The 22068-nt window shown below is 45.7% G+C and overlaps 2 protein-coding genes across 4 annotated transcripts; both read left to right on the forward strand.

Annotated features, from left to right (window-relative positions):
* Positions 1 to 244: 244 nt before the first annotated feature.
* S100A1 (S100 calcium binding protein A1) lies at positions 245 to 3987 on the forward strand. Its single transcript, XM_036273142.1, has 3 exons — positions 245 to 344; positions 2365 to 2517; positions 3658 to 3987. Exons 2-3 carry the CDS (start codon positions 2377 to 2379, stop codon positions 3799 to 3801), a joined length of 285 nt encoding a protein of 94 aa, XP_036129035.1. The 5' UTR covers positions 245 to 344; positions 2365 to 2376; the 3' UTR covers positions 3802 to 3987.
* Positions 3988 to 5173: 1186 nt separating this feature from the next.
* LOC118637251 (chromatin target of PRMT1) lies at positions 5174 to 14081 on the forward strand. Of its 3 annotated transcripts, none has more exons than XM_036272508.1 (6): positions 5174 to 5466; positions 6363 to 6444; positions 7767 to 7920; positions 10439 to 10622; positions 11441 to 11578; positions 13667 to 14081. In XM_036272508.1, the coding sequence occupies exons 2-6, from the start codon at positions 6380 to 6382 to the stop codon at positions 13870 to 13872; spliced, it is 747 nt and encodes a 248-aa protein (XP_036128401.1). In that variant the 5' UTR covers positions 5174 to 5466; positions 6363 to 6379; the 3' UTR covers positions 13873 to 14081. The 3 variants fall into 3 exon arrangements, with proteins under 3 accessions (XP_036128401.1, XP_036128400.1, XP_036128402.1); XM_036272507.1 differs by having other exon boundaries at positions 5183 to 5466; positions 10436 to 10622; XM_036272509.1 differs by lacking the exons at positions 10439 to 10622; positions 11441 to 11578; positions 13667 to 14081 and adding an exon at positions 8110 to 8515 and having other exon boundaries at positions 5183 to 5466.
* The last annotated feature ends 7987 nt before the right edge of the window (positions 14082 to 22068 follow it).

A 22068-nucleotide genomic window follows, 5' to 3' on the forward strand; every position in this document is an offset into this window, starting at 1 on the left:
CAGCTGGGTACCGGGGGTTTGGGAGGGGGTCTGGGGGGAGGGCTCAGTGTCCTTCCCAGGATCTTTCCCACCTCCCTCCCTCCTAGGCCCTGCCTGTTGGGATCCAGGCAACCAAGCTTGGAAAAGAAGACATAGGGCAGCTTGTTCCAGCCCAGGAGACAGAGGGCGCCTCTGTCCACTCCTGGCCCCTGGCCCCACTGGGTGTCTGCGAAGGGGTGGAGCCAGTGGAGGGGGGTCAGGGGGGGAAGGACTGGAGACAGGTCTCCTCACACGGCTCCAATAGCCACATTTGCAGCCTTGTCTCTCTGTCCAGAACCTGCTCCCAACTCAGGCCCAGGCTGACAGTGAGTATCCTGCCCCATCCAGCCCTGGCCAGCTTGAGGGAAAGGGGACTGAAGCTGGGCTCCAAGAGTTTGGGGACTATGGTACTGTGGTTTCCCCTTGCCCTGGGAGGAGTTTAGATGACAGCAGTTTGGGATTTGGGGGAGACAGGGTTTGGAGGGTCGTCAGGGAAGGCAAATGAAGGTCAGAGGAAAATTCAGGAACTACGTGAGTGAGGAAGCCAGTGGGGAAGCTAGCTGCCAGGGAGCCCTTACGTGCCCTCCCAAGGCTCCCTCCATCTCCCAGGTGCTGGGGATGGGACCCTACCCTTGGCTCACTTCCAGTGAGGGAAGAATAAGAGAGCAGATGGAACAGCTGCTTCTGCCCAATCCCTGCAGCCTCAGCCTCTGCCACCCCCACCCAGCCTTGACAAGAGCTCAGGGCCCGGGAAGTCTGGAGGTGGTAGAGTATGGACCATGAGATATCAGGAAGAGGGGGCACTGGGGTATTATACCCACTCCCAATTCTCCCTTCATATAACCTCCCCTGTCTCCTACTCTTCTGGAGTCTCCAGACCTCCAGCCTCCTCTTCCCCTAATTCTTTTCCCTTTGTTTTCCCATCTGCCCCCTCCCTGCCAAGAGCCTCTCAGAACTGCCCCTACATAAAATGCCTGACTGCTCAAGAGCTCCAGGCAACCTCTAGGTGCCCCTCCTGGATGGGGCCAGTAACTGAGCCACCAGCACCCCTCCTTCACATGCCTCTTATCCCCTCCATCAGCCAGGCTTGGGTTCCATCTCCCCCAAGTCTCTGTGACAACCGCTTCTCATGTCCGGAGTTCAGGTGACACTCACAAGGGCCCCATTGAAGAGCTAGGATGTCATTCGATCAGGGCCCATTGTCCAGCCCTTCAGGCCTGGGGCAGGATGGGGATACCTGATCCAATATACCTGAGCTGCCCCCTGGGGCTGTGGAGGGACTGACTGCCCCAAAACCAAGGGAAAGAGACCCCTGGCTTGGCAGTCCCCTCTCTTCAACAGACCCCTCCATTTTTCTCCTCCCCCTCCCAGCCCCTTGAACTCAGAGGACCTCATTCACTCAGCCCTTTATCTCCCCCAATACTCCCAATACATACCAGCCCCCTTCTCTCTGCTGCTACTGTCCCGGCATCTACCAGACTGGGCCTTGGGTGGGAGTGGCCAGCAGCAGGGACAAGATCACACAGGTCTCTTCTCCTCTCCCCTGGAAGCTCTGGCTCCAGGGCAAAGGCTCAGACACTCCTCTCTCCCTTCCCACCACTACCCAATGGAAGGGCTGATTCTGCAGAGTAAGAGGAACCAAACTAGAGGTAATGGAGGCATACCTCAGGGAGCCAAAGTGCCATGTTCAGGACAGAAGAGTGGAAGGACCCAACAAGGCTCCCTGTCTGCTGACAGGAAGCTCAGAGGCAATGAGACCCTCTCCCCATGAACATTGGGTCATCCACTCAGACTGGCACCCTCTCCATCAGGTCTCCAAGGGCACCAGATTGACTCCTTGCCAGGGGTGGGCAGTAGACTCAAATCTGTAGAGAAGAGTCCAGCCCACCACCCCCAACAGAGGCTATGCTAGGCAGGCAAAGTCCAGGGTAAAAATAGAGCCAGAGGAAGCCTGGCTGGGTCCTGTGACCACCCCTGCCTGCCTGCCTGCCTGCATGCTTGCCACACCCTCCTCAGTGTCTGCCCAGGCAGCCAGGAGACATTGCAAAGCCCACTGCAGGCTTCCGGAGCGAGCCCTGCTCCAGCTGTTGTTCTACCTCCATGCCCTAAACCCTGACTCCCTCTGGCTGGGGTATGAATTGAGGGACACAAAGAATGGCTCGGGACTTAGATCTGTTTGTGTTCCCCTACCTCATAAAATCTCAGTGAGAGGTAAATTGTGATGGGGCTCCAATCTGATGTCTATTTGGGCTGTGGAACCAGGGCCAGGTCTGAGGGCTTCCCTCACCCTGACCCCAGATATCCTGAGCACGGTTCTCAGCTCACTTCCATGGTGGGGGCGGGTAGGTGAACTGCGCAATGGGTTCTGAGCTGGAGACGGCGATGGAAACTCTCATCAATGTGTTCCATGCCCACTCGGGCAAGGAAGGGGACAAGTACAAGCTGAGCAAGAAGGAGTTGAAAGAGCTGCTGCAGACTGAGCTCTCCGGCTTCCTGGACGTGAGCACATGGCAGGGGTACAGGGTGGAATGGGTGAAGGGTAGGGAACAGAGCGGGCATCTCCCTGCCATCTCCCCAATCCATCCTAGCCCATCTTATCTATCTCCTGGTTCAAGTAAGAATGCCCTGATTTATTGACCACCTGTGTCAGGTCCTGTGTAAATGCATCAATAACAAGTCTCACAGTCTAGAAGGGAAAGACTGACACTTGAAAGTAAACCTTGAACACCAGAAGCGCACAGAGCCTTAACAGAAGTGGCAGGAAAAATTATGGGAGAATATTAACCTGGCTGAAGTGGGATGGTTTCTCCAAAGAAATGGCACTTGAGCCATAGACTTCCAGCGGAAGATTATTAGGGTAAATGTAGACACCTTAGGAGGATGTATCTGCATGAATAAAAGTATGGCAGAAAGAAGAATATGCAGCATACTCAGTAGTTTTGACTGGAGTGAAGGATGCAGAAAAGTAGACTAGCTCTGGCCGGGTAGCTCAATTGGTTAGAGCATCGTTCCCATATGCCAAGGTTGCAGGTTCGATCTCTGGTCAGGGCAGGTAGGGAAAGCAACCAATGAATGTATAAATAAGAGGAACAACAAATCAATGTTTCTCTCTTTCTCTCTCTCTCTCAAATCATTTTTTTTTTTATAAAGTAGGCTAAAGGGGAAGCAGAAAGTGCACCAGCTTTTATTAGACCTGAGGTTTTATTAGACCTGAGTTCAAATTCTGACACTGACACTTTCTAGCTGTGTGACTTTGGACACATTATTTAACCACCAACTGTCAATTTGTTTCTTCTCTAGAATGGGAATAATGAAATCTACTTTATACTATTTGTGTTAGAATTAAATAAGATAATGCTTGTAAACTCCAGGTGTAGTACTTATCCCACTGTAGGCACTCAACATATAGCTGATGTTATTATTATTCAGCCTCATTGAGGAGCTTATTCTGTAGGAAACAAGAGGCCACAAGTGTTAGTTTTGAGAAGGCAGTAGAAGAGTCCCAAAATTAGATGTAGTTCTCCCTTTTGTTCATCTATACCTCCTTCTTCCCAGTCAGTCACCCCACCCCACCCTTGCCTCTGACTCAGTGCTATATACATCTCTATACAACTGTCTCTCTATCTCTTCACTTCACAGGTCCAGAAGGATGCGGATGCTGTGGACAAGGTGATGAAGGAGCTAGATGAGAATGGAGATGGGGAGGTGGACTTCCAGGAGTATGTGGTGCTGGTGGCTGCCCTCACAGTGGCCTGTAACAACTTCTTCTGGGAGAACAGTTGAGCAGACAGCCCCAGTGGGCAGCGCCCTTCCCCTCTGCACTGCCATACCTGCCCCTACACCCTGCTTTCCTTTCACCCTACTTTTCCCTCCTCATAGTCCCACTTTTGCCCACCCTCCAGCAAGGGCGCAAGAGTAGTGGGCCAGGCCTGCAACTCATCTTTCATTAAATGGTCCTCTCTCACCAGCTGTTGTCTGTCTCCTTTGGGCTCTGGAAGTGGGTGGGGAAGTGAAGGTGGCTCACTTCCAAACTTGCCTTATTTGAGATGGGATCATATTTGGAAAGAGGTCAGGGGACATCTTCCTACTGAGGAATGCTCAAGGCTCAGGAAGGCAGGGGTTCAAGGTTCCAGCTAGAAATGAATGAGACGTTAACTTCTCAGCTATAAAGCCAGAAAAAGACTTTTCCTTCAACCTTCAAAGACTATTTGGAGGATCTTCCATGTGCTAGACATTGTGTAGGAACTGGGGTACAGCAGTGAACAAAACAAACACGACTCTTACCTTCACACAGATAAAGTCCAGTAAGGTCACCAGACCATTAAACATACAAATATAAATGCTAGGAAGGAAAGCGAAAGGATGGGCATATATGGGGGAGGAGGGAGTTGAAGATGTGTTTATTTATTCACCAAACATTTGGGCATTCTGTGTACCCAGGCATTAGAAAAACCCTGTACCCTGAGTATGTCTGTATCAAAATCCATAAGGATGGTAAATGGGGAGGGAGAACCTGGAAGGGGGTACAGGGACTCAAAGATCCCACTCAAATAAGGATTTAACAATTTAACTATATTCAGGCCAAGTTGGGGCGGGGAGAAAGTGAAGAGAATAATATGTACAGGTGGTGGTGACTGAAACAGGATCCAGTAGGTGTGTTCCCAGCACTGGTCCTAAGGCCTTGGCTGGGGCGCTTGTGGCACTCCACAACTTTCTGAACAGAGCGAATGATGAAGGGAGAATCAGCGCAAATCACCCAGGCCGTGGTCCGAAAGACAGACCAACACAAGTCAAGCGTAAAGAATTTTAGACGGTCTGCCTTAGCTTGGGGGCGGCGAGCAGGAGCGCGAGGAAATACGAACAAACATGTTTCTCACGGGATCAAATCCACTCTGGGCAACCCAGATTTTCTACTAACAACACTGCCAGGAGGGAAAAGTTCCTCCAAGACCCAAACGCGAAGCCCGGGCCATGGCCCTCCGCGGGCAAAGGACTGCGTGTACTCAGAAGGGATCTTTGCTAAAGTCCCGCCTTCTCCCTACGGGTCCGCCCCTATTCCCGCGCAGGCGTAGCACAAACCTTCCCGCCCCCTAGTTGTGCGCGGATCTGACGTATGACGTAATCGCGTCGACGCCATTTTAGCCGGTCCCACTCCGCACTGGGCGTGGCGGCCATTTTGTTTGGACACCGAGCGGGAGTTGGCGGCAGCGGCTGTGGTGGCACAGACGAAAGGCAGGGGAGGCAGGCCGAGTGAGCAGGTGGACCGGCCAACCAGACAGCCAGCTAACAACAACGAACTAACCTAGCAGTCTACTACTTACGCATCTAGCCAACCAAACAAGTTAACCCCAACCTCTCCACCATCAACTCAGGTTCGGCCGGCCCCCGGCCCGCCTTCCGCAGCCGTCGTGGCAGCCCCGGGAGGAGCACTGGCGTCCTTTTCCTTCGGTAGGTTTCCTTGGTGAGAAGGAAAGTGTTGGGGAGCGGAAGGGGCCGGCGGACCGGACAGCGTTGGGATGTGGAAGCACACAAGGTGCTGGAGTGTGGAAGCCCCGGGGAGGGGGCGGAGCCCCGGGGAGGAAGACGGGGCGGGCCGAATTGGAACTGGTGGCGGGATTGCTGGAAAAGGTTAGCATTTGATATGGATAAAAAGGAAAATTGTTTGGCTAGTAGTGCACAGTTTGCAGTCTTGACAGGACTTTGAGGTGGTAGGGAGATGAAATGAGGACTACGGGATTTGGGGGGAACATTGGAAAGTAATGGCGGCTTTAGGGTTAAATTTTGTGGAGCACCTGGGAGCTAACTCCCAGGTGAATGCCCGATTAGGAAACCTTGCCTGCCGCCTTCGCCAGGTCCCCAGACCCTTGCTCAGGCCCCTACTTTTTTGGAGTCGAATGCCAATTTTGAAACTCGGTATGCCTGTCATCTCTCTGGATCAGTGATTCTCTATTTTGGCTGCACATGAAAAGCACTGAGTACCCTTTTTTCCCTTCTCCAGTTGCTGACCCCCCCAGACTTCACCACCAGATATTGTGGTTTAATCGGTTTGGGCCCAAGCTTCTGCATTTCCTTTTAAAGTTCCTTGTAGCCAAGGTTGTTGAGTACTGTGCTAGATGAAAAGCCAAACTCTTGAACTTTAGCTAGGTCTAGGTCTGCCATTTTAGAGGCTTTGGCAGATGCTTTCTGTCCATTGGCCTTGAAGTGTTTTAGTTTGACATAACTATACATTTAAGCACGAATTTTAGTGTCCTGACTTATTCACTGTTGGTTTGGGCCTTTTGCCCCTTATAGAAATGAGGTCGTTGTTATTCTGATTTGCTCATTTTGTCTATTGTCCTCTGTAGATCCTCGGGATTTGAAGATGGCTGCACAGTCAGCACCGAAAGTTGTGCTAAAAAGCACCACCAAGATGTCTCTAAATGAGCGGTGAGGCAGCGAACAGCAACTTCAGCTCATTCATAAGAAAACGTTACTTAAATTGGCCCTGGGGTCCAATGCACAAAAACCGGTTTTAAACTAAATACCAACAGAAGGCTACAGACCTCTGTTCATAGTTGCATCTTACTTATGTGGTACACAGAGCAAATTGGGCGGTTGTTTCAAAACCCCTTATCAGTAGATTTTTATGTTAAGCTGTCTGAAATATTTATTTGGTGGGATGTATTTTAAAAAAGACTCCTCACACCCTCCCTTTTCTTCACATGTTTTTAACATTGATAACAGGGATGGTGCAGCTCGGTAGCACAGTATCCTGGCTGCAGTAGGCTTGCTGCCCAGTCCAAGGCCAGCAGTGTTGTGTCTGGCCTGTAAGAGGCAGGTAGCAAGCTTTGAATATGTCCAGAGGCCCTTGAATGCCATTCTTGGGCCTTGTAAGAGGCACTTGCTTTTGCTCCATTTCACTTTCTTTCCATTCTGCTTTTAGTTTGTTTTGTTTTGGATTCTTTACAGTTACGTGTTCTTCTCTTCCATTCCATTAAACTTACCTTTACAGGAATAATAGAAGAGTGTCTTCACAAACTCTTAAACAGTTGAACTAACCTAACTTCAGAAGTAGTCAGTTGAAGTAGAAAAACTTAATCATTTGAGACTAAGAAAAGCGAAGATATTAAAAGGAAGTTTCTATCCATGAGAGCTCTATTCATTGAGTGCCTTTGACCAGTAATTTCAGTAAGTTGATAAATCAGACCACTGTATATTTTTGCCTTTTCTGAAGCATATGTGCTCCTCTCCTCTTAGGGTATGATATATTAATTCATATTCATGTAACTAAGTGACCAAATATATAAGAAAATGTGATGCATTCCTATGACTTACATGGGTGCATTATTTCCCTGGGCTTTGAAGGTGCTCCAGTCCTTCTTATATTTGCCCTTAAATGCACCCTCAGTTCTCCCAAGGTTTTGACTTCCTTTGTTTGTCTTTGAAACTACATCTTTTGTCTTGTGTTGTCATCATATCTGCTTATTGCGTGTTTTTCATACCTTCCACCTCTCTAAAAGCCGTTACTTGAGCCCTTGTTATCACTTTTGATTGAGTGTGCTGCACTTAGCTGCATTTCTAAGTTTCTGATTCTTGCAAGTTTATGGAAGCAGAGGAGTCTTTAACCCACATCAGCCTTGATCTAAGTGTACCGCTTTACTTAAAAGTTCGTGGGATCTGGAGTTCCTGGTCTAGCAAGCCATGAAAATGCCAATAAATGTTTTATAATAAAGCTTTTATTTAAACATCCATTTTGTTCGACCTTGAAGCTTTACTAATATGCTGAAGAACAAACAGCCGATGCCAGTGAATATTCGGGCTTCGATGCAGCAACAACAGCAGCTAGCCAGTGCCAGAAACAGAAGACTGGCCCAGCAGATGGAGAATAGACCCTCTGTCCAGGCAGCATTAAAACTTAAGCAGGTGAGAGAATGAGTCTTAATGTTCCAGAAGCAGCTGGTGGTCTCTGTCAGGCAGTCCACTAAGACTGTCAGGAGTGATACAAGGTGGCTCAGGGCAAAAGCTGAAACTTCTTTGGAAGAAAGAGAGATTCAGAGAATTCCCATTTTGACAGGTACCAATAAGTAACTTTTTGTTGTCTTTCTCTTTTAGGGAGTATGCCATCAATGTGGCCTGTTTCTCTGTTATCAATGAGTGCTAATCTCTTGTTTCCTGATCCTTTGCCCTTAAAGTAAATTCACACTGCTTTTTTACACAAAGAAATTTTGGTTTCTGTTTTAGATTACCTTCAAAAAGTCCTTTATTTTGTTAAATAATTTAAAAATTAGGGTAATCATTGTATCATTTCTCCTCTAGTCCAGGTAGTCTGAATGACCTCAGTCAGTGGCTTTCAGTGCTAAAATATAGAAATAGTAGGGTGACCCTCATCTCCACAGCACCTTAACTTTTGTCGGTAAAATAGAGCTAGCACTGAGTAATTTAAAAGTTAATGAATTCACTTTCAAATTTCCAGTGAGAGAGAATCCTGTTCAGACCTGAAATAAAGCCTGCTCTTTATTATTCATAGACTTTATATGCAAGTCCGGACAGTGGCTGTGGAAGGATATGTCCAAGCTGTGGCTGGGCGTCTGGAGGGCGGTGCCATGCAACTGTAAGGACTTTAACTGGTAGCACTGCATGGCTGTGCATAAATTCAGCAGTTAAATATAACACCCACCCCCACCCAGAACCATTGGGCTCACTGACCAAAAATAAACAAGGCCTTCTGCTTCAGCTTCCTTAAGCCTTGGAGTGACTGCATTCATCCCTGACTCAGGAAAGCAGTAAAGGCACCACCGTTTTCCAAGAGTAAATATAAAAATTGCTGAAGACAAGTCTCCGACAGATCATTCCAAAGGATCTTCCAACAAGAAGCATTAAGTATAAGCTGTGCATAAATAGCCTCTAGAGCAACACAGTCCAATAGACTTTCTACCGTAGTAGAAATGTTCTATGTTAATACTCTCCAGTACATAGCTGCTAGCCATATGGGACTTTTGAGCACTCAGATGTGGTTAGTGCAATTGAAGAGCTTGCTTGGTGAAGACTGGGGAGGGGTCTTTTATTGTCATTTGAATAGCCATGTGTGGCTAGTGGCTACCTTAGCATACAGCACAGTTCTGGAGTAGAAACTAGATGATATAATGGACATTCTTAAGCTCAATGTTAGAGACCAGCATTGGTGGCAAGTAAGGCTTGCGAAGGGAGAAGAACTTCTAAGCACTGTACATTCTCCCCTTAAAACACAGATTTTCGGGATGACTAAACACAAATGACATAGGATGAAGTCCTGATCTCATGATAGCATGCTGTCGGGAGAAATGTAACAGGCTTTTATGATTGGTTACACTTGCTCACACTAGGTGCGTAATGTTCAGAGCCTGCCCCTCTGTTTAGGAGTAGTTTATGATCTTGTGCTAGAAAGCTAATAATAACTCAGAACATATGGTTGCAAAAGAAGTCATTGGTAGTCGCTTATGGGTGAAGCCTAGGGATACATAGAATTTATTTTCGTATATGTTCACTGATGGCTTTATAGGAAAACAAGTTTTCTAAGGCTTTAGTTGTGTTCAAGGTTACATAGTCAACTTTTTCTTTGAAGGAATTTAATTCTTTGGGATGTGGTCTTCATAGTTTTTCTTTGAGGAACAGCTTATTGAAAATCTTCATCTCTGGTATGTCTTTGTCCTCAAGTGTGGGCCTGAGTTTTGTGTCTTTATTCCAATGCAAATTTGGCTGGCTCCCTGTGGAGATACATTTGAGTTTTATGTGGTCATGATACTGGTTTACTAGAGTTGTTTGCAAGGGTAGACATGGAATTATGGCTGTTTAAGAAATGTAAGAAAAGGAGGTTTGACTTTTTTGTGTTTATGTACATTTTAAGGTAAAAAGTGGATCATCTGGAGATATGTACACAGGAAAAAGAACACGTTGGCCTCTTTGAGAAATCAAATGTTGTTCTTAAGTCACAAGAATTCAGATGAACTTTTAATTTAAATTTTGCACAGAGTGTGATGAACTTCCTATGAAGTTTGAATAAACCTTTGAAGACAGTGGTAGTCCTTGTATGAATCAAGTCATCATTGTCAACCTGTGGTTCAAAAACAGCAGAATCAGGATTTGAAATATAGAGTGTTCTTACTAAAACTTAAGTTTCATGTAGTTGTGTGTAACTTTTGTAGCCAAACTAGCAAGGTAGTTTGTGGTGATGCCAATTTCATGGGACCAAACTCAAGATTCTTAGCAGCTCAGGATTAGAATTTTGCTTTTGCACCATGTTCTGAGGCTTGCTTCTGGTTTAACATCCTTATGACACCCACAGCAGGTTTATCTGCCTCCACACAGACATCTCACTTGCTTCTTTTTCTCTGCACTTTGAGTTACGAAATCCCACTGGGTTGTTTTTTTGATCTCAATCCCCCAACACCTTTTTTTCCAGAAGAGCTTAAAGCAGCGTCTGGGTAAGAGTAACATCCAGGCACGGTTAGGCCGGCCCATAGGGGCCCTGGCCAGGGGAGCGATTGGAGGACGAGGCCTGCCCATAATCCAGAGAGGCTTGCCCAGAGGAGGACTACGTGGGGGACGTGCCACGAGAACCCTACTTAGGGGCGGGATGTCGCTCCGAGGTCAGTGCTATGTACCTGATAATTGTCAAGCCCCACCCCCTTTCCTTTTCTCTTGGGCTGCTTATGGACACATTTTTTAACATCTTTAAGCCTGAATTTGTATTAATATAATCAGTAACTTGAAGTCACATTTTTAATAGTGCTGCATGTTCTTTTATCGATGCCATTCCTTTTCTGATAATGTACAATGGTGAGAGGCTATGGCCTGCGTAACAACAGGTAATCCATGTCATCTCCATTCCATTTTAAAACACCCTGCTGCTGCTTGAATCAAAGCACATTTAAGTTCTAGAAGTAAGTCAAGTCTAAGAAATGTATGGGTCTGTTGACCTATAACTTAACCAATCATCTCTTTTCCTGTTGCTAGTGAAATACTGTTGTATCTGTAAAAAAGAGAAGACAAGTTGACCCGTAGCACTTAGCTATATATTACATTTGAGGCACTGTTATACTGTTCCCTATACAGTTCTTGTCCCCTACAACAATGTTTTGAGAGCAGGAACCGTATCATTTATTTGTAAATTTATTGGAATGTTAGGCACCTATCTGATTATTCAATAAATACTTAATTAAATGTACATACTTACTAACTAACTTAACTCCTCCCAGTTTCTTCCAAAAGTGGATTTTTGGTCAGACTTGTTGAATTGATTGAATAAAGAACATCTTAATCTGTTCACACTCAGTATGCAGCTTGCCCCACCCAACCTAAAAATTACCTGAATTAACTCATTTAACCCTCACGCCTTCCTTTGGTTAGAATCTACTTTGTTTCTCTTGGATTTACCTGCATATACATTGTATGCCTCCTCTCCAAGGTCAAAACCTGCTCCGAGGTGGACGAGCCGTAGCTCCCCGAATGGGCTTAAGAAGAGGTGGTGTTCGAGGTCGTGGAGGTCCTGGGAGAGGGGGCCTAGGGCGTGGAGCTATGGGTCGTGGCGGAATCGGTGGTAGAGGTTAGTCAGCTACCAACTTCAGAGAATAGCTCCCTCTTATTTCTCTCCCTTCAAAACTCAGAGCCGCCTTTCTGCACAGCTTCAAGTCATAGGCAGGCTTATTTGTTTGTCTTGTTTTGTTTTTTGAAACTGGCTTATTTTTCTAAATGCACATGGTGATAGTGCAAAAGTCTTTCATGGGTTTTCCTAGAACTAGTAAGTTGCATGTTACAGAGTCAGATTATATGCAGTCTTCTAGACTCTTGTGAATTTAAATTGTATTACTAAAATGACATAGTGGTTGGTTTGGGCTTTTACCTTTCTCTATCCCTGCCCCACCACCACACACAACCCACCCCATAATTCAAAACCCCACTTTTGAGTCTAAGAATCTAGAAGAGGAAGATGTACAAAAATGAAGCAGATTTAAAGAGCTGGATATTGACTCTGAAACCAAGTAAAGTCAAGGTAAAGTTTGTGTCTGTGGGAAACCAGCAATGACTCGGACTTTTTTTTTTTCTTGCATTTGTCTTCAGATAGAGCAGGAGGGAGGAAAAGAGAGAGACACATCAAGTGGTTGCCACCCACAGGACCCCACCAGGGCCGGGGACAAACTGCAACCGAGGTACGTGCCCTTAGTGGAAACCAAACCCAGGACTCTATGGTCCACGGGCCGACACTAACCGCTGAGCCAAACCAGCCAGGGCAGCGATGACTCTTTTTGAGAGTACATTTATAAAAGCTAGGGACAGTGAAACAAGGAAGGGCCTAGAATAGAAGAAGCAACAAAAGGGGACCTTGGAGACAGGTTCAGGGGGTTAGCCTAGAACCAGGTGCACATTGCCCATTGTTCCCCTGGTTGCAAGTCTCTTGAGGAATCCCTTAAAGTTTAGGAAATGCACGCCTGTGGGGAAGTAGAGGGGAGAAGGGAGGGCACGGGATTGCTCCCATGAGGGAGAGGGTGCCCAGAGATTACTTATTTTGATGAAGGTAGAAAGCAAGCATGGTATTTTGTCAGTTAACTGACTCGTGTTGATAATAATCTTACCTTTGAGACTTAGTGATATTTGTCTTGTGACCTCTTGACCCAGATTGGGAGAGCTTAATGGTGTTGCTGTTAAAATGCCAAATCTCATGGGAATTTTCTGGCTTAGAATTTAGTGGAAAACTCCCAACAACACCTGTCTAAGAAAAAGAAAATTTTTATTATCTTAGCCCTGTGTATATTGACTTTGGTCCTTTTAAAGTGTGTGATGGGTCTTCCATAATTTATGACCTTGAAGTTGCCAAGGGATAATAACTGTTGGGAAAGGAAATTTGATAACTGAGGGCGTGTTTTCTTCTCTTCTATTAAATGTTGCTTGGCTAAAGTGAAGTGCAAGCTAGTTTGGGTTTCAGGGTGAAATAGCATGTTTCCAAATTATCTTGACTTGGTTTCTGAACAACACAGGGGTGGGGGAGTCTAAAGTCTTAGCTGGGTATATTTTAAGTGAATCGAAACCACCTCTCAGATAACCATGATTGTTAAAGGTATCTAGAATAGGAGATAGAAATGGCTGAGACTACTCAAGATGTTTTTTCCCATCTCTCCACATTATTCTTATGTAAAAATAACTCCTCAGTCAGCTCATAAGATCTTTAGGTTTGATAAGTTTGAGAAGAGATGGGCTAATTTTCCAGAAGGATCTCCAGTAAAACTTACTTTGAAAATGATATCTAGCTTCTCACCCCTGTTGCTCTGTGCCCTGATTACTTTCTCCCTATCTTAATTAATGAGTTTATGTGTAATGTATTTTAATTATGAATTTATAGTAGGTCTCGAGCTTTAGATAATTTGTTTTAGGAAAGATTAAGATTTTTCGAATTACCAGTTTCTCTTTGTTTATAGAATAAAAATTGTAAATAGCCTTTAGAGATGAACATATAATAAGGGATTCATTATGTGTGCTTTCCATGTGTTGCTTGCTACCCAGTGTGTTTCCTATTTTTCCAGATTTCTCCTCTTTACCCTGCCCTTCAGCCTCTCAGCTAGGCCCCACTACTCTAAGGGGCATTTACTGTAGCACCCGCTAAAACTACTTGTAACTGTCTTTTTTTCCCTTGGGCCAGGTCGGGGTATGATAGGTCGGGGAAGAGGGGGCTTTGGAGGCAGAGGCCGAGGCCGTGGACGAGGGAGAGGTGCCCTTACTCGCCCTGTACTGACCAAGGAGCAGCTGGACAACCAATTGGATGCATACATGTCGAAAACAAAAGGACACCTGGATGCCGAGTTGGATGCCTACATGGCACAGACAGATCCTGAAACCAATGATTGAAGCCTGCCTACCCTCCTTTGAGAGACTCTTGTTAAAGTTATCACGTCTGTAAATAATTTTGAAATAACAGATGAGAAGAAACCTACCTGATTGATGCTGGAAGGACCTATCACAATAGACTATGGACTTACTTGCCACCAGTTTGTGCATTTAGTGTGTTCCTTTTACTTTTTTGATACTGTATTGTATGAAACCTGTTTTTCCTCTGACTTGGGTTTGGTTTCATTTTGTTGTTTTGGTTTTTTGTGGGATTTTTGTTTGTTTGTTTTTTTCCTTCTCCCAGACGTTTCATGAATGTGTTGGCCGTCTTCCCACCTCTGCCTCCCGTTACCTGCCATATATGCTCTAACATTTCCTCTGTACCCCCTGAAAAAGTCCTAGAAAAAATCCATTCGGTGTTCCTCCTTAATGCCTAGGTTTCTGGGATACAGTTCTGTTCTATATCACTTTAATAGCCTCTTAGAAGTGATTAGAAAATCTGGAATTCAAAAATGCATTCTGCCACTTTGATATTTTAGTATAATACAGGAACATTGGCCTAACTCTAGTGTCACATAACAGGTTATATATGTGTTAGCAGCTCAGATTTGGTTAAAGTTGCTACCATGTGTATTGACACCACATGATGTGAGGTGGTTTGGGAGTATGCATACTTTCTACCCTGGAATAATATTTATAAACTTTCCTCTCAGCTTTGCATCGTGTCCAAAGGGGTACTGTTGGGTTAGTTTACATCTGCAATAGTGAGAGAAACCCCGTTGGTTAAGCAAATGCTTCAGAAGGGGTGGGAGAACTATGGCAGATAACTGCATGGGAAGATACCCATGTTGAATGTAATTATTATGTTTATCCCAAACCAATCTTGGGCTTTTCCATACATTGGCTCTGTTTGACCCACTTATTTTCCTTGAAGGTTTGTAAGTTCAGCCATATTCTGTCAACTGTTCCAGTTTCAGTGGAATCTTGTATTTCTGGTTTATTATAACAAGAAATTGTTCTCTCAAATCCAGCCAGGACTTTCTCTTTATTTGTTGTGCTCTGAAATGCTATGGCTACTATAACAATATCTTGATATACCCTTTGTGGAGCTGAGCCCTTCAAAGTTGTATTAAAAATCTGGGGAAAGGGGTGTTGTGGCTTTGGGACAGAAAGTGTAGAATCTGTCCACCTTTGGGTAAGCCTTGCAGAGAGATTGACCACACAAAGTGATGTACTGACCCGTTTGGTCCATAGAAAGCTCAAACAAGGTGGTCTTGGGCAGTATCCTGGACCTCCACCTGGTTTTCCTTTTTCCCTGTGCTGTTGAAGGAAAATAACCGACTCCAACCAAACCAATTACCATTGAGCTGCCTGGTACCCTAAACTGTTGGGAGGTTGTGTTTATTGCATGCTGGGAAGGAAATTTTGGTTGGGACATCCTGAACTTGAATCCTGTCTGACCTAGGCTACTTTACTTAAACCCTCTGTGCAGCAAGTGGTTTAGTTAGCCCCATAGAAGCGGAGAGCTTGGAAGATCACGTGGGGATAGAGGACTTACCCGTGCTGACATAACCAGCCTGACCTGGATTCTAAGTGTACTATAATTCTCTTAAGAATGTACTGAGACTGGAAGTCTTCAACCCAGACAGGTATTCATAACCTTTAATTAGAAGGAATAAGTATTTTTGTGTGGGTATGGCTCGTTGTAAGATCTCTTTTGGCAGCCCCCAAGGTTTCTGTGAGGGAGGTACTGATCAGTGGGCAGGCTACCTTGCAAACTTCATATCCCCTCATTGCCTTGCATCAGGCACCTCCTAGGGCCTCTAGGAAACCTTTGGGAAGAGAAAGGAAGGGGGAGCTGCAAGGTGAGTGGATTCCTTACCCTCTTAATACAACCTGGAGTGACCTGCTGGGATTTTCCCCGTTTCCAAATACTTGGCCCCTCCCCCAAGGTAGTTAACAAGTATGTTCCCCTAAAATTACTTCTTTTTACCTAGAACTTTATCTCAGGATATTTTTTATCTGGTGGCTTTTGAGCCACCTCCAATAATACATCAGAATCCTTCCTCTAAGAAGTGAACAACACAAAGGGTTCTGGAGCAATATGAGTAAAGGAGAACCTAGTGGGGATAGAGAGGGTAGGGCTACAGTGGGGCCCTTCAGCAGCAGCAGTCCTCCAGTTCCTACAGCGCCCCATTACAACTCCATGCAGCTCACACCTCTGCTTAGGCCCATCTTCTTTATTTGGAGTTCTCCCCACACTTGGCAAGACTTCCAGGATAAAAACTATGGAAGGAGTACAGAAGTGGGGAAAGGGGCACAGGATGGCAGCAAGTGTCTCCCTCCCACCACCACCACCTTCATCTACTAATGGAATTCCTTAGGGAGAAGGTGTATTTCAGGACAGTCCCTGGCTGCCTCAACCCCTTGGGCTAAGAAAGAGAAGGTGGGTCCTTTGAGAAAGGGGAACTTCCCTAAGGTGCTGGGTGTACCTTAGTGGCTCTCTCCTAGGTCAGCCTCTTCTAACTCAGGCTCCCCCTGCCCAGGGTGCTTTCAGTCCCACCACATTCTGCTGACTCAGTGGCTGTGCAAAAGGACTTGCCCATGTCCTCTACACCCTTCTCTTGCACTGGCTCCACTTGGCAGTGTAGGGAGCTAAGACCAGTTTGGAGCTCATGTTTCTAGAATCTGAAATCCTTATTACTGTGAAAATGTCAAGGCATAGCCCTGACCAGCATTGGCCCACGGACCAAAGAGTCACGGGTTTGATTCTAGTCAAAGGCATATGCCTCGGTTCTGGTGTGGTACCTGGCCCTGGTCGGGAGTCCTGCGGGAGGCAACCAGTCAATGTCTCTGTGTGTGTCTCTCTCTCTCTCTCTCTCTCTCTCTCTCCCTCCCTCCCTCCCTCCCTCCCTCTCACTCTATCTGAAGGTAAATGGAAAAATATCCTCAGGTGAGGATTTTTTTTTAATGTCAAGGCATAGCCTGGTGGTCAGGGCACCCTGAAGCATCCTAATGGGGTGGAGGGTAGGTGCTTTAAGGGTCTCAGTGGAGACAGGAAATGAGGTGAGGACTGGAGCATAAGTCTTCTTCCCTTTCTGCCTCTATTCTTTCTCCGTTTCCAACCTTGGGTATAAGGAACTCCCCTACAGTCATTGGCTCTCTAACCCCACCTGCTGTTCACTAGTTCCTGCGTCTCCTGAGGCTTGTGCCCCATTTCTGCCATCCTCTGTCCCTGGGTAGAGTGGGACAAGAAGAGTCAGCCTGGCTCCTAGCTCAGCCTTCTGTAGAGGGCTTGCCATACAGACATGAACAAGGCATTGTTAAAAGGGCACAGGGAGCACAGAAAGAGATAAACTGAATCTTGAAAGTCATAGGAAAGTTGAACAGACAAGGAAGACAAATATTCCAAGTAGAGGGAATGACAAATACAAAGGTATCCAAACCTAAAAGAGCATGTTGTATGCCAAAGAAAGTAAGTGTGTGTGTAAGTGGAGAGAGGCTCAAGAAGTCTCTGGGAACTGATGGCAGCAGCCTTCATGGGCTTCTTACCTTGTAGGGCTAGAGTCCTCTTTCTTTATTTTTATTGATTTTTTTTTTATTTATTTATTTATTTATTTATTTATTTTATAGGAGCCGCATTTTATTTTATAGCTGATGGGTCCAAGATCCCATCTTTTTTTTCTTTTAGATTTTTTATTGACTTTTAAAGAGAGAGAGAGAGGAACACTGATGTGAGAAGGAAACATCTATTGACTGCCTCCTGCATGTCCCCTACTGGTGATCAAACCCACAACCTGGGCATGAGCCCTGATGGCACAATCGAACTGACAACCTTTTTTTGGTGCATGGGATGACACCCAACCGAGCCACACTGCCCAGGCTGTGTGTGTGTGTGTGTGTGTGTGTGTGTGTGTTTTAATTGATTTAAAAGAGAGAGAAACATCAATTTGTTGATCCACTTATTTATGCATTCATTGGTTGATTTTTGTGTGTGTGCCCTGACCAGGGACTGAACCCCTAACTTTGGTGTATCAGGACAACAACTGAGCTACTTGACCAGGGCTGAGTTTTGCTCTTTTGTTGTTGTTGTTGTTAATCCTCACTCGAGGATATTTTTCCATCAATTTTTTTATTTTTTTCCTCTATTGATTTTATTTTATTTTATTTTTATTTATTTTTATTTTTATTTTTTTCTTTATCCTCACCCAAGGACATTTTTCCATTTTATTGTTCAGATAGAGTGGGAGGGAGGAGGAGAGAGAGAGAGAAACATCGACGTGAAAGGGACACATCGAGTGGCTGCCACCCACACGACCAACTAGGGTCGGGACAAACTGCAACCGAGGCATGCGCCCTTAGCGGGAACCGAACCCGGGTCTCTCTGGACCGCAGGCTGATGCTCTAACCGCTGAGCCAAACTGGCCAGGGCTCCTCTATTGATTTTAGATAGAGAGGAAGGGAGAGATAGAAACATCGATGAGAGAGAACATCAATTGGTCACCTCCAGCATGCCCCCCACTGGTGATTGAGCCAACAACCTGGGCATGTGCCGTGACTGGGAATCGAACCGGCGACCTTTTGGTACATGGGTCGACACTCAACCAATGAGCCACACTAACCGGACTCAGTCAATTTTTAGAGTGGAAGGGACGGAGGGAGGAAGAGAGAGAGAGAGAAACGTCGGTATGAGAGAGACATGATTGGTTGCCTCCCTCATGACCCCGACCGGGGCAGGGGATTGAACCTGCAACCCAGGTATGTGCCTTTGACCGGAAATCGAACCTGAGACCCTTCAGTCCACAGGCCAGAGCTCTAGTTGCTGAGCCAAACCAGCCAGGGCTGAGTTTTGCTCTTTAATAGAGGTGTGGGGGAACACACACATACACATTGGAATTGGGTCCAGAAAACCAAAGACACAAGTGTGGGAGACACACACAGTGAAAAAGCTATCTGTAAGAGTCTTGGGTGAAAAGAGGGCTCCCAAAATTCCTAAAGCTTTGCCATTTGGATTTTTTTTTTTTTTTTTTTTTAAATCAAGAAAGTTTATTTAACCAAAATATAAACAACCAAGACTTTTTTAAAAATGTCTTTATTTTTTACTTATTTTTTTGTTGGTGTTGGGGAGGGGGCAGTTGTAGAGGCTTTTTACTCTTTTTTTTTTTTTTTTTTTATGAATTTTTTTTTTATTTTTTTGTTACAGATATTTTACCTTTTTACCCCATTGGCACCCCGCCATTTGGATTTTAACCAAAAGCATACCTTCAAAAGGAATTTCATTTCAGGGGGAAAGCCAGGTCAGCAAATAGAGAAGAGAGGAGATGGAGGAAAGCTAGATAAGTAAGATAAAAGAAGAAGACAGGCCTCCTCAGCCACCTTACACTTTCAGGTGCTGCCAGTGCCAGGACCCCACCCTCATCCTCTGACTCCTTTGTGATAAGCAAGAGTCCTAGAGTCTGACCTGATATTGGTCTGACCAGAGTGCTCACCCATGGGGGAGGTGGGATGGCAGCTCTCCAGGAGCATCAGTTGATAAAACAGCTGGAATCTCAGGCCTCCTGACAGCACTACCCCTTCGTCACTCCCACCACAACTGCTTCCCCCTTCATTTCTTCCACTGAAGCTTGATAGAGCTCCCCAAAGTTCTGACCTCCCAGAAAGCAGGGTGGGCCAAGAAATATTTGTCCCTTACGGACCTAACAAGTCTAACTCTCAGGTCTCCCTCCCCAGTTAAAGCCATCACCAGATACCATTCTGTGCCCACTATCACCACTACCACAAGAAGGGCCCTAAGATAACCCTGACCACCCCCTCTGCCCCATCCAGGGCCCACATTGGGTGTAGGGTGCAGCTAACCTGCCAGGCAGAGGGTACTGTGTAGCTGTACTGCTTGAGCCAGAACAGCTGTTCCTACATTTCCTCAAGTACCGACCCCAGGACCCACCTTAAAGTCCCCAGCAAGGAGGGGCAAGTCAACCTAAACACTACCCAGGGGGTGAAGAGATAGGAGACAGAAGAAGGGGAGTTCGTAGGACCTACCTCTCCTTCAGCCTCTGTGGAAGAGCCAAGGATCAATCAGAAGGCCACTACAATGTGATAGGGGTGCAAGCCAGGAGGAGGGGATTTTGTGCTGAATACCTTGTGTCATGATGCCTGGAATTTGATGTTTAGAGAATGAATAATTGAACCAGCACTGGCCTTCAACCTGTTATCAAACTTCGGAGTTTCTGTAAGACCTTTACCCAGTCTTCCTCACAGAGGTGTCCAAGGAACCAAGGAAAGAAGGATTCTAAAAGTCCCTTTCATCTGACTGGTATTTTAGAATGCAGAATGACCTGGAGAGTAGAAACACTAGAGGCACCATCAGTCAGGAGGCTGTTGCAATGCCTTCCTGAGAGATAAGAGCTAACCTAAGGTGATAAGGAGTGGAAAAGAAAGCATAAAGTTATTTTCCTCAGAGAACCAGCCTTTGAAGTAAGATTACCAGAGATAAAATACTTATACTAAAAAATTACTTGTTGTTTATCTAAAATTAAAATTTACCTTCTGCCCCAGAGTTTTTGTTCTGTTTTCTAAATCTGGCAACCCTACTTCAAAGAAGTACCTGAAAGAAAGGACTGTGGCCTAATGCAGGTGCTTTGTGTCTAGATACTGGGCCATTAACTTCCTTTCTCAGCCCGGCCAGCCCTGTTCTCTCCCAGGCCTAAAGGACTTGGTCCCTTTTCCTTTCCTCTTCAACGGTATCACCACTCTCTCTACCTCCTGGGCTTCCTCTTCTGAAGGCCTGACTGAAGCAGGCTGCAGTTGCCCTAGATACGCGCTTCCTTACTGCTTTCTTCCAAAATAAGTCCCCAGCCTCTCATGAGAGTTTTACCTCTAATCACTAAAGAGAAAGATACAGGGAAATGGGAGACAAACACAATAAACAAAAAGTGTACAAGGCTTTAACAGTTATCACATTTGGGTTCTCAGGTTTACAGCTGCTGATTAGCACTCTCCCACAGTGCTTTAAACATCTCTTTTATTCCTGAGAATGAAGCTCAAGGCTGAACAGTCTGGTGCCCATTTATCTCTATGGACCCCTTTGCTCTCTAGGAGCATTTCTACAGGCACATCTTCCCCCATGGCCCACAGAATTGTGAGCCACTGGAACACAATAGAGCTTAAGGGACAGAGGGCTGTGCCTCTTGTTGAAAAATCAACAAGAGATGTAAACTTTCTGGATCTTTTGGAAGAAAGAAAAATGAAAATATGGAAACCATGTGCAAGTTAAAATTTTTCTTTTTTTTATTGATTTGAGAGAGAGAAACACTTTATTGTTTCACTTATGCAGTTTGGCTCAGCCGCTCAGCATCAGCCTTCGGACCAATAAGTCATGGTTCAATTCCAGCCAAGGGCACATAACTCAGTTTCCATTGGTTTCCGAACCTGGTCGGGGTCATGCGGGAGGCAACCGGTCCATGTGTCTCTCTCACATCTATGTTTTTCTCTCTCTCCCTTTCTTTTTTATTCATCTGAGGATATTTTTCTACTTATTATCAGATAGAGTGGGAGGGAGGGAGAGACAGAGAGACAGAAACATCGACATGATAGAGCCACATCTACTGGTTGCTTCCCGCACCACCCGACCAGGCGGGGACAAATACAACCAAGGAACCTGCCCTTGACCAGAATCGAACCTTTGGACTCACTGGTCCGCAGGCCCACGCTCTAACTGCCAGGGCTCTCTCTCTCTCCCTTTCTGTTTCTCTCTCCCTCCCACTCTATCTGAAGATATTTATAAACAAACAAACAAACAAAAAAATCCTCAGGTGAGGATTAAAAAAAAAGAAAAAAAATACACTTGTAAATTTAGGAACATAAAACTATACTATGAATGTCATCTGGTTTTCTCATAAATTAGCATAGGAAGGCTATGGATAACTAGGTATATAAGAATTTATTTTTCACCTTTAGAGAAAATAAAAAGTACCTACCCCCACTCCACCCCCCAAAAAAAGTATTCCTTCCCAGAGCTCCTAAAGTCTGGAGATTTTAAAAAATCTACCCCTTCAATGTCTATAAAGAACTACAACTCGCCCACCCTGCGTGGTGGGTGGACTGAGCGTCGGCCCATGGACCGAGAAGGACCAGTTCGATGCCTGGTCAAGGCTCAGGCCCGAGGTTGCGGGCTGGGTCCGCAGTGCGGGGCGGGGGGCGCGAGGAGGCAGCCCGCGC

Source organism: Molossus molossus, unplaced genomic scaffold (genome assembly GCF_014108415.1).
Source record: "Molossus molossus isolate mMolMol1 unplaced genomic scaffold, mMolMol1.p scaffold_m16_p_20, whole genome shotgun sequence".
Classification (NCBI taxonomy): Eukaryota; Metazoa; Chordata; class Mammalia; order Chiroptera; family Molossidae; genus Molossus; species Molossus molossus.